This window comes from Pimephales promelas, chromosome 3 (genome assembly GCF_988280905.1).
Source record: "Pimephales promelas chromosome 3, fPimPro1.hap1.1, whole genome shotgun sequence".
In the NCBI taxonomy this organism is placed as follows: Eukaryota; Metazoa; Chordata; class Actinopteri; order Cypriniformes; family Leuciscidae; genus Pimephales; species Pimephales promelas.
The window spans coordinates 4,802,403-4,816,176 of NC_142771.1; the positions used below are offsets into that span (position 1 = coordinate 4,802,403).

Genomic DNA, 13,774 nt, shown 5'->3' on the forward strand with positions numbered 1-13,774 from the left:
TAATGTGACCTGCCAGAATTGACACTACGCTTGATATCAGAATCAGAATCAGAAAGAGCTTTATTGCCAAGTGTGCTTGCACACACAAGGAATTTTTTTTGTTGCATATGTGTTTTCCAGTGCACATATACAAATACAACAAGAAACATAGTAATACAAATTATAATAATAGAAAAATAAAGTATAAAATTATAAAATATAAAAATATGAGAATAAAAGTATCACACATGAATTTAATGACACATTTAATGCTCTGTTGGAATGAAAGTGAAACTTTGATCAACCTCATCTAAAAACAACAACAAAAATAAAGCAATTGAATTTGAATTAATATCGATTCTGGAATAAAAAAATAAAATAAAAAAAAGATTTTAGAATCCTAAAACAAAAATATCGCGATAGCTATGTGAATAGATTTTTTCTCCCAGCCCTACAAAATGGTGATTAAGAAATGCCTATTTATCATTAATATATATATATATATATATATATATATATATATATATATATTCCTATCATTTGAAACAAGATGACCTTAAGATAACTTGTATAAGCAAGATAGACACACATATTCCAGCCCATTCTCATGCCAAGGCGTCATATACTGACGCTTTTGACATTTCGTCTACATCCAACCCACATGGCACCCTTTAGCGTCAATATGAGTTGCAGATATATACGGGCCAGAAGGCGCCTCCTAGTGGTCTAACCCTAACCCTAACATATTTATTTCTTTCTCATGAGGAGAAGATTGAAAAATCCGGTGCCTTTCCGATCCTGGAGTGTGATTGGCCACTGGTGTCTGAAGTTGCCAGAGTGTTGCCCACCCTAGTGGAATTCATTTGCAAAGCATAAAGAGAAGTTTTAAAGTTTTATGTTTGCATTACTTCCTCACCAAAACTCTTTTAAAATAATCAAGGCATCACATGGAAACACATAGAGACCAATTGAATGTCGAAGTGAATGCTTTGCAGTTTATATAGGTTTAAGGTCTTCAAACATATGTTTAGATAGGTCTCAGTGGCCTCTCTTTTTGCTGCTGCATTCAGAAGGTCCTCAAGGAGTTTTTTATGGCAGTTCCTGCCTGAACCTTAGGAATGAGTTTGCTGGTAGGAGACCATTGGGAAGTCCTCTCCTTGGTGGTGGGTGGTGGCTGAATTCTGCCCTGTAAGAGCTGTCTGGCAGTTGTCTTAGCATCTTATCGGATGTTGCTGATCATTAATGTTCATTAACCAAGGATCTAATCACAGTGTGGCACATCTTCTCACATACTGGCCATTAGAGAGAGGTCTTGCCATAAACTGGTCCTGGAACGCCTTCTTAACTGATGTTCACCACAAAATAATACTTTTAAGATTTGAAGTACACAATTGTATGTATAATGCAAATGCATAATAATTATTATAATAATTATGTATTGAAAGCTTACTTTTTCTTTTTCACAAGGGTGAAGTAACTACAATAATAAAAGAAGCATTAGTATTGTTCTTTCACAAATATCACAGAATGACACAACCGCCTTTATTTTTCTGTTTTTCAACTTCTTGTAGTAGCTCTTTTATTTCTTCTCCTTTCTGGAGCTGCAGGTGTTGATAAAGTTTCTCCAGTAGTTCCTGTTGTTTCTGACGTTCTTCCAGCATCTCTTTGAGCTCCTGAATGTGCTGCTCTTTTCTCTCTCTGAAATCATTCAGTTCTTCTGCTTGTGTTCTGCCTTCATCTTCATGTTTCTTCTTCATAACTTTTATTTCCTCTACATGTTTCTTTTTAATTTCATCTCTCTCTTTCTCTTCTCTTTCTTTTCTCCTCTTTTCCTCTTCATCTCTTCCTTTTTTCTCTTCTTCTTGTTCTTGTGTCAGATCTTCAATCATTTTCTTCCATTTCTTTCTCTCTTCTTCTCGTCTCTCATCATCTTCTCGTTTTATTCTCTCCCACTCATCCTTTCTCTCTCGTTCCAGTCTTTCATAATGTCTTTCCATTTTAATTCTCTTTTCTTCATATTCTCTCTCTTTTTCTTCTCTTTCTCTTCTCTGTTTCTCTCTCTCCTCCTCTATCTTCTGTCTTTCTTCTTCTCTCTCTCTTTCAAATCTCTTTCTCATTTTCTCCAGTTCTTCTTGTTTTTCTCTCAGTTGTTCTTCGTGTTTCTCTTTTCTCTTTCTTTCTTCTTCCTCTCGTTCTCTCATCTGTCGTTTCTTTTCATCCTCCCATTCTCTCTGCTTTCGTTTAATTCCCTCTTGAATTTCTTTTCTTTCATTTTCAGCTTCTTTTAGTTTTCTTTCCCATCCCTGTCTTTCTTTCTCTTCCTCTTCATTCCTCTTTTTCTCCTCAGTTTCTCTCTTTTTTCTTTCTTCTTCTTCTTTCTTTTGTACCTCAGCTAAAATGCGTTCTTGTTCTTTCATCTTTTCTTGATCTTTTCTGTATTTCTCTTCTCTCTTTCTATCTTCTTCTTCTCTTTCTTTTTGCTGTTTTTCAAATTGTGATTTTTGATTTTCATTTTTTCTCTTCATTTTTTCTATTTTTTGATGATATTCGGCTCTTCTCTGTTTTTCCTCTTCTGATCGTTTCTGGTCTTCAATCTCTCGTTTCTTCTGTTCTGCTTTCTCTTTCTCTTCAAACTCTCTTCTGAGTTTTTCCTCTTTTTCTCTGATTTGATTCTCCATTTTCTTTCTCTCCTCGTCTGCTCTTTGTTTCTCTTCCTCGAGTCTCTTCGTCATGATTTTCATGTCCATCTCATATTTGGTTTGTAATTCTTCTCTCTGATTTTGCATTTCTCTTTCTCTCTCTTTCAGTATTTCCTCCATCCTCTTTTTAATGGACATCTCTGCCTCCTCAAACATGCTATTAGTGAAGTATCGACCCTCATTGGTGTTTTTCACTTCTTCTATCATGTTCAACAGTCGAGTTACTTGAGTTTTGTCTTGTTTTTCTCTGTTATTAAAAGCCAGGAATCTGTTTCCACAATCTCTGATCAGTTTCTTCAGTTCTGCAGATTTACTTCTCTTCACATAATCCTCTATAGATGTACCCTCAAGTTCGTCTCCTCTAGTGAACAGGACGATGCTGAACTGAGCAGATTTATGACCAAAGATCTTCTTTATCAGATCTACACTGTCTGATTCTTCCTTTGTGAATTTTCCCACACTCAACACAATGATGAACACATGAGGTCCAGGTGACGACAGTGAAACACATTTCATTATTTCTTCTACCGCTAGTTGATTTGTCAGTGTTGTGTAAAAGAGTCCTGGAGTATCAACAACAGCGACTGATCGACCATCAACTTCACCAACTCCCTTCTCACACACAGTCGTCACTGAATCTGTGTTTGCTTGACTCACAAACTCATTTCTTCCCAGAATAGTGTTTCCTGTTGCACTCTTTCCACTTCCTGTCCTCCCGATAAGAACAATCCTCAGACACTTCTGATCATCTGATTCACCTTCAGCACCTGAAATCATGTAAGAATTAATATCATTGGTCTATTTTTGGTGTATTTCATTTCGTATTTTATTTTTAAACAAAAACACAGACAAATGTTACTGATGATATTTGTCATCAGAGAATGAAGTATAGTACGATTTTTTTGTGGGGGGTTGACCCTTTAAAGGAGTAGTTCACTTTTTGAAAAAAACTTTTGCTGATAATTTACTCACCCCCGTGTCATCCAAGATGTCCATGTCTTTCTTTCTTCAGTCGAAAAGAAATGAAGGTTTTTGATGAAAACATTCCAGGATTTTCTCCATATAATGGACTTCAATGGGAACCAAACGGTTCAAGGTCCAAAAGAGATTTTCAGTGCAAACTGTTCAAAGGGCTTTAAACGATTCCAGACGATGAATAAGGGTCTTATTAAGCGAAACGATCGCTCATTTAAAAAAAAAAATAATAAAGTTGAAGTTTTATAAGCTCAAATGATCGCCTTGCTCTGTTCTGTGATGCGCGTTCGTGACTCTCCTGTTCGAACTCGTTCATCAAAATGAACAAATCTTTTTCCGAGTCATTTGGTTCATTCAACGAACAAATCGAACGAATTGACTTGGAAAAAGATTTGTTCATTTTGATGAACAAGTTCGAACGGGAGAGTCACACAGAACAGAGCAAGGCGAGCATTTGAGCTTATAAATCTTAAACTTATCTATTTATTTTTTTTAAATGTGCGATCGTTTCACTTGATAAGACCCTTTTTCATCGTCTGAAATCGTTTAAAGCCCTTTGCACATTTTGCACTGAAACTGTCTTTTGGACCTTGAACCGTTTGGTTCCCATTGAAGTCCATTATATGGAGAAAAATCCTGGAGTGTTTTCATCAAAAACCTACATTTCTTTTCGACTGAAGAAGGAAAGACATGGACATCTTGGATGACATGGGGGTGAGTTAATTATCAGCAAAAGTTTTTTTTTAAAAGTGAACTAATCCTTTAAGCTATCAATGGAAACTGGATTTCTATTGTCGTAGGGACAATATGTCTAGACAGTCGGACACTGTTTTACAGCTTGAGTGTGCTTAGATTGGTTTGATCACTCAGATTGACATGTCTTGATTACTGAGTTATCTTGAACTTGATTTATCTATTCGATAAAGAATAGAAGCCACAGCTGGAACTGCTTCACTTAATCACCAGGTTTACTTTTTCCTTCTTCTTTGTACTTATAAATACATTTTCTCTTCTTTGTAATTATAAATAAATGTATTGTGGAGTTTATACATGTAAGTAGGTATAATAATGCTCAGTAAAACATTCTCTTGTTTGGAGAGGTTTTTTTATGAACTTGATAAAAAGCCACCATGTTTCCAAAGTTCTATAACTTTTCAGATGCAGTTGAAATGGTTGTGAACAAGCTCAAATGTGTGACCCATATTTATTTCATATATATTCTTATATCAAGCATGAATAATAACAAAATAAATCAATATATTGCACCACTTTTTCTTCTTTATTTTTTTTCCTTCTTATTTTAGAGTTATTATTTTAAATATGTATGCCACTTGGACATTAAATTATTAAAATGCTTTCATGCAACCCATGAAAAGGGTTAAATATCAAAATTCTGTTAAGTTTAAAATTGGTTTCCATATAGATAGAAATGATGATCTGCTCCATTTTTCGATGTTCCAAATTATAACCTATTGAAACTCGAAAAATTTGAATATGGTGCAAAAGTTAATTTATTTCAGTAATTCAACTTAAACTTAATTAATTAATTAATTAATATTATTATTATTAGGGCCCAAGCCCTGAAAGGGCAAAGGCCCTATTGTTTTCCTAAGGATTATTATTATTATTATTTTACTACCAGCTCCCCCTGGAACGGGGTCTGAAAACTTGGTCCATAACTCACACTTGCATGTAATAATATGAAACTCGGTACACATGTAGATCTCATCGGTTCATATATACCTCACACTCTTACTTTTTACCCCAGCCCAACAGGAAGTCGGCTATTTAGGGTTGTTTGTAAAACACATGCAATGGAATTTGAAGCACTTCTCCTAGATAATTCAACGTCTCTGTCACAACAGTTGGATGTTGAAAAGACATCCACTGAGGAGCCAGAATGAAAGTTTGTATGACGTCTTTTTTTGACGTGTTCTGCAAGTCCGATATAGACGTTCATCGAAATTATGGCGAAAAAAAAGACGTCATAAAAACTTTTATTCTGACTCCTCAGTGGACATCTTTTCAACATCCGACTTTTGTGACAAAGACGTTGAAAAGACGTCTTTTGGACATCATTTTGCTAACTGGGTTCTTAATTAACTGCTAGTTTTTCACAAATATGATTTAATACCAATAAGTTACATCAAGGGTCAAGTAAAATATAAATGGCACATCCAAGTTAAAAGTTACAACTGAATATTGAAAATATTGTGTTTCTACGTATGCAGGTCAGGTATAAAGAATGTTTTTGCTCAGGTGGTGAAAAATGTCCGGGCAATAGATAAAAGGTCATCAATTAAAAAAAATTAGAGGGAACATTGAACTGTGTTCACGATCATAGGCCCTGTCCCAAATGGCACACTTCATATGAATTTTCAGTCTTGTGTACATATATCATGTGTCCGTTAAATCCATGTCTGTCTGTAGGGTGTCTCATTTTTCATTTTAGGTTTCAGAAGGTTGCTCACACATACTTTGTTGTGTAGATGTGCCCTCGATGCACACTTTTGCACCCACACTGTCGAAAAGAAGTGTCCTGTAGAGCTTGCATCAGTCAAAGCAGGGTTACGATTTTGCATGTAGTGCACAATAACCCTAAAGGCACCAGGGTGGCAGTGCCACGGGCTTCTTATATATATATATATATATATATATATATATATATATATATATGTACATATATTGTACTGCCCCTTGTGAGAAGAGGTATTTGGGTTTTGAGTTTCTTGTATTTTGTCCACGCAGAGTTTCCGTAGCTCAGTTGTTCTCATAACATTCTCCCTGCAAGTCGATCTCCAGAGTGTTAAAGTTTCTAAACTGTCATTTTGGTCTCTGACGAATATCTGTCTGTAAGTATTTGTTTCTTAGAGATCTTAGCCTCTTTTTGATATCCTATTTAGTCATTTTAGCATTTTTCTGTTTTTTTCTCATTTTTCTGTAATTTGTAAGGAAATATGTGACGCTAATTGCATTATCTTCTCTATGGCATTTTCTATGTAAATTAGCATTGTGCTATTTGTTTGCTGATTTCAAAGTTTAGTTATTTCTAGACTGCATATTTATTTTTGTATTGTATATTCTTCATATTGAGATTGTAATATGCTCTTCTTTGTTTTTGTATGTTACAGTTTTATAGTCCTTTCAGTAAAACACCACAATACAGCAAGAAGCTTCTGGTACTTTATTGGAAACTGTTAGCTATCTGTAAAGCTAGTTCATGCACACTAGTGAAGGCAGCTTGTGCAGTGCTGCGGAGCTTGTGGCCTCTAGGGACGCTAGACTTGAAAGTTACAGGTCGAGCACCACTAGTGGCCAAAAGTTCCACAGTGTGGCTTTAATAGTGTTGGTTAAATGACAATCATCATTAGAACTTTATGTTTGTGATTTATGCTGTTGGTTATAGCATAACTGTGTTTCTGCATAAATACCCAGAATTTGAGATATAATATAAAGGATTTATTAAAAGTTATAATAATAATAATAAATATAGCTGCGAGCAGCGATGAAGGGCCAAAGCCTGCGGCACCTTCACCCCAGTGCCTTTAGGTAACTAAAGGAACCCGGGTTGCGGTGCGCTCGACCTGTAACTTTCAAGTCTACAACAGTCAAACAAAATCTAAAGTTAATAATAAAAGGGTCAAGAGCCCAACTAAAGCAAACACTGATCACCATAAGGGTGGCTTACAATTTTAGATTTTTTCCTTGTGATTCTGCTTTAGGTGTCTTCAATAATGCTCAATCATCACTCATTTAATCACTTAATTATCTCATTAACTTTAACACTCTTGAGTTTGGACTCATATACACTCCAGGTGTGTTAGTTTAACACGGGAGATTTTGTCGTGACGAAGAGCCGTAGTTAACTGACCAGCTAAGCCATATCGCATTAAATATCACTATCGATACGTCCTCGATTTTAATGCGATTTGGCTCAGCTTTGTAGTAAATGCCGCTCCTTCTGAAAGCAGGTGAAGGTGATTTACTGCTAATCAAGGAACCGGCTTTACTGACGAGATTTGCATAACAATATCGTGCGATATATCGCCCAGCCCTAAATGCAACTGAAAAATGTCTTTACCAGCAGAATCACAAGATTCACAGGCAGCTGTTGGAACTTAAACTTAAAAAGCATGAAGTTTATCACTGGCGATCAATGGGATGCTTTTTCAAGTTTATTGTAATTTATTCTAGGCAAATATACAATTTCCAATAAAGTTTCCTATTACTATGTGTTTTGATAACTCATTTGACCAATTCATGGAACTGACTCAAAAGAGTGATAAAGTAATTATATTTCTGATTCTACATTAACAACAGTATTACAGGGTTCACAACATGATTGCTGGAACAGTTTGTATATTCTTATAAACATGCATAAGCTAATATTAAAATAAAAAATTAAATAATGCACTCACCTTCTGACTGAATCTTCTGCTTTAACTCTTTATTTTCATTCTCCAGTATCTTCAGTTCTTCTTTATATTTCTCCTCTGTTTCACGTCTGACTCTGTTCTCTTGAGCTTTCACATACATCTGAAGTGAATATGGTACAATCTTCATCTTCTCTATATAATCCAATAGTTCTGGGATCTGTCTTGAGTTTTCGGACTCCTTTAACCCCATCACTCTGTACTGATCTCCACAGAGACGAATTAAACTCTGAGAATCTGTGCTGGATTTGACAAAATCTGTCACTGGATCATCAACACTGATATCTGAGATGAAGAGCGCCATGAAGTGTTCTCTGGAGTAAAATATCTTCTGGATCTTCTCTATTTCTGCTTTGTCTTCATCGGTCAGTGGACCAACAGGAGCAATGAAGATGAAAACATGAACTCCAGGATCACAGAGAGACACACAGCGGAGAGTCTGACGCATCACTTCCTCCTCTGAGAGATGATTGACAGCTGGAAACTCCACCAGACTCATCAGACGACCATGAATCCTCTCCTCTTTCTTCACACACACTTCACTGCTCGCTCTGTGATGTGAAAGTCTTATTGATTTCCCTCGTAAAAGTTTTGACAAAGAGACCTTAAGTGTTGGATCTCTTCCACACAGCACCAGGTTCAGCTTCTGTTTTCCAGAGACATTATGTGACACTGAAAAAGATAACAAGAAACTCAAGTTTTGGTATTATACACAGGGCAGGAAATTAATGGAGGCTTGGGGAAAAACATGCCACCAACAGAAATAAAAATGTCCCCCCGATTGAAGTTGAAGGGGAAAAACAATTCCCCTGAGCACTTAAACTAAATTGATTATGGTTCTCGCAACTTAAAACTTGAAGGCTGCATTTACACTGCAGGTCTTGATGCCCAAATCCGATTTTCTGATTAAATCCATCTTTTTTGACGACCCACTTACATCATCTTTTAAAAGTGACCCGTATCCGATTTTTGCATTTACACTTTACACTGCTGAAACTACCAAATGTAGACGTTCTGACCTGGAAAATTAAGTAAAACAGCACAAAATGCAATGGATGCAGATGTGAATAAAATTATCCAGTGTTTTTCTTTCCACAATATTTTGAAAAGTCATCAAAACATTGGTCTCGTACGGCGGAGAAAAAGAGGAGAGCCCTTGTTGGAACTGTAGCTACGACCCAGCTAACAGAATTTTGTTATAAGAACGTTCTCTAAATATTCAGTGTTGGTTCTGGGAACGTGAAAAATGTCCAGTTTTCTTGACTTTAGAGGAACGCATTTTAAAAGGTATAATGTTCCTCAAACGTTCATTAAACATAATTTTCGAATAAAAATTCGAAAAAAATAAAAATAAATAATAATGATTTAAGAGTCAAGAGTTTAACTAAAGCAGACACTGATCACCATAATGGTGACTTAAAAAATGTGATGTTCTCCTTCAGTGATTCTGCTTGTTATCATCAGGAGTCTTCAATAATGCTCAATCATCACTCAATTAATCACTTAATTATCTTATTAACTTTAACACTCTTGAGTCTGGATCCAAATAAACTCCCAGTAAAGTTCATTTAACACTGGAGTTTTTGCTGTGGGTGGAATAAAAATGTGGCAGTACTTAGTAGTAGGAGGAGGAGTAGGAGGAGTAGGAGGTCCTAAGACCCGAGTTTTGGGTGGAAAAGTCCAGGGGTCAGAAAGTAAAAGTACTGCCACATTTTTATTCCACCCACAGCAAAAACTCCAGTGTTAAATGGACTTTTCTGGGAGTCTCTTTGGATCCAGACGCAAGAGTGTTAAAGGTAATGAGATAATTAAGTGAATAATTGAGTGATGATTGAGCATTATTGAAGATACCTGATGATAACAAGCAGAATCACTGAAGGAGAATGTCACATTTTTAAAGTCACCATTATGGTGATCAGTGTCTGCTTTAGTTAAACTCTTGACTCTTAAATCATTAACTGTAGATGTTGTTTGGCTGCTGTACATGAGTTATAACAGCCAGATGAACAACAAGGAAAGCTGATGCGTTGAGGTTGGTTATGTTTTGACATAATCATAATTTGTCAGGAAACTCATTTGCAGAGTTTAACCTTTTTGATTACACAGTATAACATTTTCAAAAATGTAAATATTATCCACAAGATTTCTTAAAAGCTGTTCTAAATACTTTATGGGCACACACAGACATCAAGAATCAGCATGTGATTCTCAACAATGGTGACAATTATAAAGCATGTTGCAGTTCATTCTGGGTGCCACCAATCAAAACTCATTCATGGCTCCCATCATGCATTGCGGTATGAATAAATAATGATCTCAATTGTCTTAGTAATTTCCTTTCCCTATTTGAATATTCTGCTTGTAACCATTGTTGAGATTCATACACTGAATCTTGATGTGGTTTATTTTGAAAAATCTGGATCTAATCTTATAAAATCACAGTGATGCTGTTATGATCATTGTACTTTTAAATCAGAGAGTAAAGTTCAGTGATTCAGATCTAATGATGATTATGTCCTAACATTATCTTGAACATCTGATCTGATCTCTTTGTTCATCCGGCTGTTAAAACAGCTAAACAAAATCTTTAGTAAAGCATTTAAAGGTCACCTGCCCAACTAAAGCAAACACTGATCACCATAACGGTGACTAAAAATATAGATTTTCCCCTTCAGTGATTCTGCTAGTTAACATCAGGTGTTTTCAATAATATCCCAATCATCACTCAATTATTCACTTAATTATCTCATTAACTTTAACACTCTTGAGTCTGGATCCAAAGAAACTCCCAGTAAAGTTCATTTAACACTGGAGTTTTTGCTGTGGGTGGAATAAACTTATGGCAGGACTTTTACTTTCTGACCCCTGGACACACAACCAATAATGTGATGTCCACGTATGTGGACAACCAGGTCTTAGGAGGTTAAAGCCCTTTTAAACAGTTTGCACTGAAAATCTCTTTTGGACCTTGAACTGTTTGGTTCCCATTGAAGTCCATTATATGAAGAAAAATCCTGGAATGTTTTCATCAAAAACCTTAATTTCTTTTCGACTGAAGAAAGAAAGACATGGACATCTTGGATGACACGGGGATGAGTAAATTATCAGCAAAATTTCTTTTTAAAGTGAACTACTTTGAATTCTGAAAATGTATAAAATAAATGTGATAGCTACCTTTAATTCTCAATTTCTGTCTCTCTTTGGGTTTTTCATCATCTATGTAATCAGAAAGCTCCTCGTATTCTTCGTCTGGTCTGAATGAATGATCAGTTCTGCTCTGCTCTTCATCCACCGATGATCCTATAACATCATGAAATAACTCACATTTGAGATATTCTTCTTTGTTCTCCTCGAGTATCTTATCAACACTCTTGAATATCTCAGATCGCCATTCAGGGTTTGTTTCTTCGAGCTGCAGATGTCTTCCTCCACACTCCTTCATTAGCTGATGAACAGCTGCATGCGTTTTCCCAAAACTTGTGTGTGTGTCAGTCGTGATCACTATAGTGTGTTTAATCGCCTCTTCACTGAATTGTTCCAGAACTTGTTTGACTCTTCTCATGTCCTCCTCAGTAAAGTCTTTATACTGCAGTATGATTATGAAGGCATGCGGTCCTGGAGCGGACAGAGACACACACTCTCTCACTGTGTGTGTGATCTGATGATGTGAGATGTTTTTTTTCAGCAGATGAAGAGTGTTAATGACAGTGATTTGTCTGTCATTCACCTTTACACTGAGTGGGATTACATTGTGCTTCTCTAAAACTGTCAGGTCCTTATTCTCATGCACATCTATTCCCAGGATCAAGTTTCTGACTCGACTGTTTTCTGATCCATTCTTCCCCAGAAAAACAAGCCTCAGAGCACACACTGAAACACACAAAACACATCACTTAAAGACAAAAACAGTAAAATCATCACCTAAAAAAATCTTAAAAATAACAGTTCAGACTACATATTTAGGAAGGGTATGTTTAGATGTCAATGATGTAGTAGAAACAGAAAAGATTTTCCATTGCATTTTTGAAAAGTTTTATGTACAGGTGTTTACATTGTCAAAATGTTCCCCATTCACACGAACAAGAGAAAATAACTTAAAATGTTGTATTATGCACTCCAGGCCAGTAATTGGCGATGCTACTTTGTTACTTACTCTGTAAAGAAACACTACCAGAATGTAATCCACCATTGCTTTGATTACCCAGCCAGCACAGTCATGTGGGGCCCACATGGGTTTGACCTGGGCTATCTAACTGGGACCAAGACAGTTTTGCTCCCGGTTTCCTTGTAGGCCCCACACGGGTTTGCCCAGATGAACTGAGCACTGTTCAGTGTGCACACTACAGGCTGTGAAATGTAACACATATCTGTGTTGGTGTTAATGAGATAATTAAGTGATTGAATAATGATTGAGCATTATTGAAGACACCTGATGTTAACAAGCAGAATCACTGAAGGAGAAAATCACAAATTGTAAGCCACCATTATGGCGATCAGTGTTTGCTTTAGTTGGGCTCTTGACACTTATACTTTCACTTTAAATTTAGTTTGTCTGCTGTTATTGATTTATCAGACCCCAGAGGGTAAACATAATTATTGGTAGATGACATGATTACAGTTATGAGTAATTTACTAAGTTAATTAATGTAAGTAAAAATAAATACATACAGTGATATTTAAGGACATTAACCTTCCCACTAAACAACATGATGTCCAAAAGACGCCTTTTCAATGTCTTGGTCACAAAAGTCGGAAGTTGAAAAGATGTCCACTGAGGAGCCAGAATGAAAGTTTTTATGACGTCTTTTTTTTTGACGTGATCTGCACGTCCGATAGACTTTCATCGAACCTTCATACAAGTTTAAAAACTAGTTCAAATGTGGCCATTGTGGACAGGTTTTAAACATTATTTATGGTCTCGTTTAGACAATTTATACTGTTTCTGGACCAAATAAACACTCTCAGGATTAGGGCTGAACGATTAATTGCATTTGCGATAAAATCGCAATATGATGAAACGCGATTTTGTAATCGCAAGAGCTGCGATTACATTGGTCACGTGACACGCAAGAGAAAAGCAGTCTGCAAGATAAAGCGTCAACTTGCCACGCTACGCGGTCTGGCGTTCAGAAAAGAACATTTTATTGTGTTATTTATTCTCTCCTCTCCTCAACAATCCTGGATCGATTCAGAGAATTTCAGAATCGAGTATGAGCTTAGTTTTTAAACACAGATGCGTGATGACGCTGCGCGTGCTTCAGAAACGAACCGTGTTCTGAATCTGCTTGCTTCTATTTTCTCGCTCTCTCTCTTTCTCACTCACACACACGACACCGCTCGAACCTTCTAAAACATAGTAACGTTATTTCATAAAGTTCGGGATTAAACCGAATTACAAGGACATTCGCGGGCTTCATTGAACAGGTTTTGCCGCTTTGCTTGATGTTATAACGTTACACTTGCAGTGCGCGTTCTCTCCCGCGGCAATTTTCTTTACAAATGCTTCACAGAGGCATTATTTATGTCTTTTGAAATGCAGTTGGCTTATATTAACACCATGAAAATCACTGAGAAGGCTGCTTTCATTTTAAAATACTAACGCGTGCTTTGTGAAGAGCGCTCGTGCATGCGGCTGTGAGCGACTCATTGGTAAATGTGCTTGCATGTCAAAATGCTTTTATGACGCGA

General features: G+C 36.4%; 1 protein-coding gene across 1 annotated transcript; it reads right to left on the reverse strand.

The window, feature by feature from the left end:
- Window positions 1–523: 523 nt before the first annotated feature.
- Window positions 524–12,794, reverse strand: LOC120463008 (GTPase IMAP family member 8). The gene is made up of 6 exons (XM_089127660.1): window positions 12,755–12,794; window positions 12,341–12,433; window positions 11,261–11,956; window positions 8,072–8,758; window positions 7,238–7,243; window positions 524–3,445 (listed from the first exon to the last, which is right to left on the reverse strand). Exons 1-6 carry the CDS (start codon window positions 12,792–12,794, stop codon window positions 1,500–1,502), a joined length of 3,468 nt encoding a protein of 1,155 aa, XP_088983786.1. The 3' UTR covers window positions 524–1,499.
- Window positions 12,795–13,774: the final 980 nt, after the last annotated feature.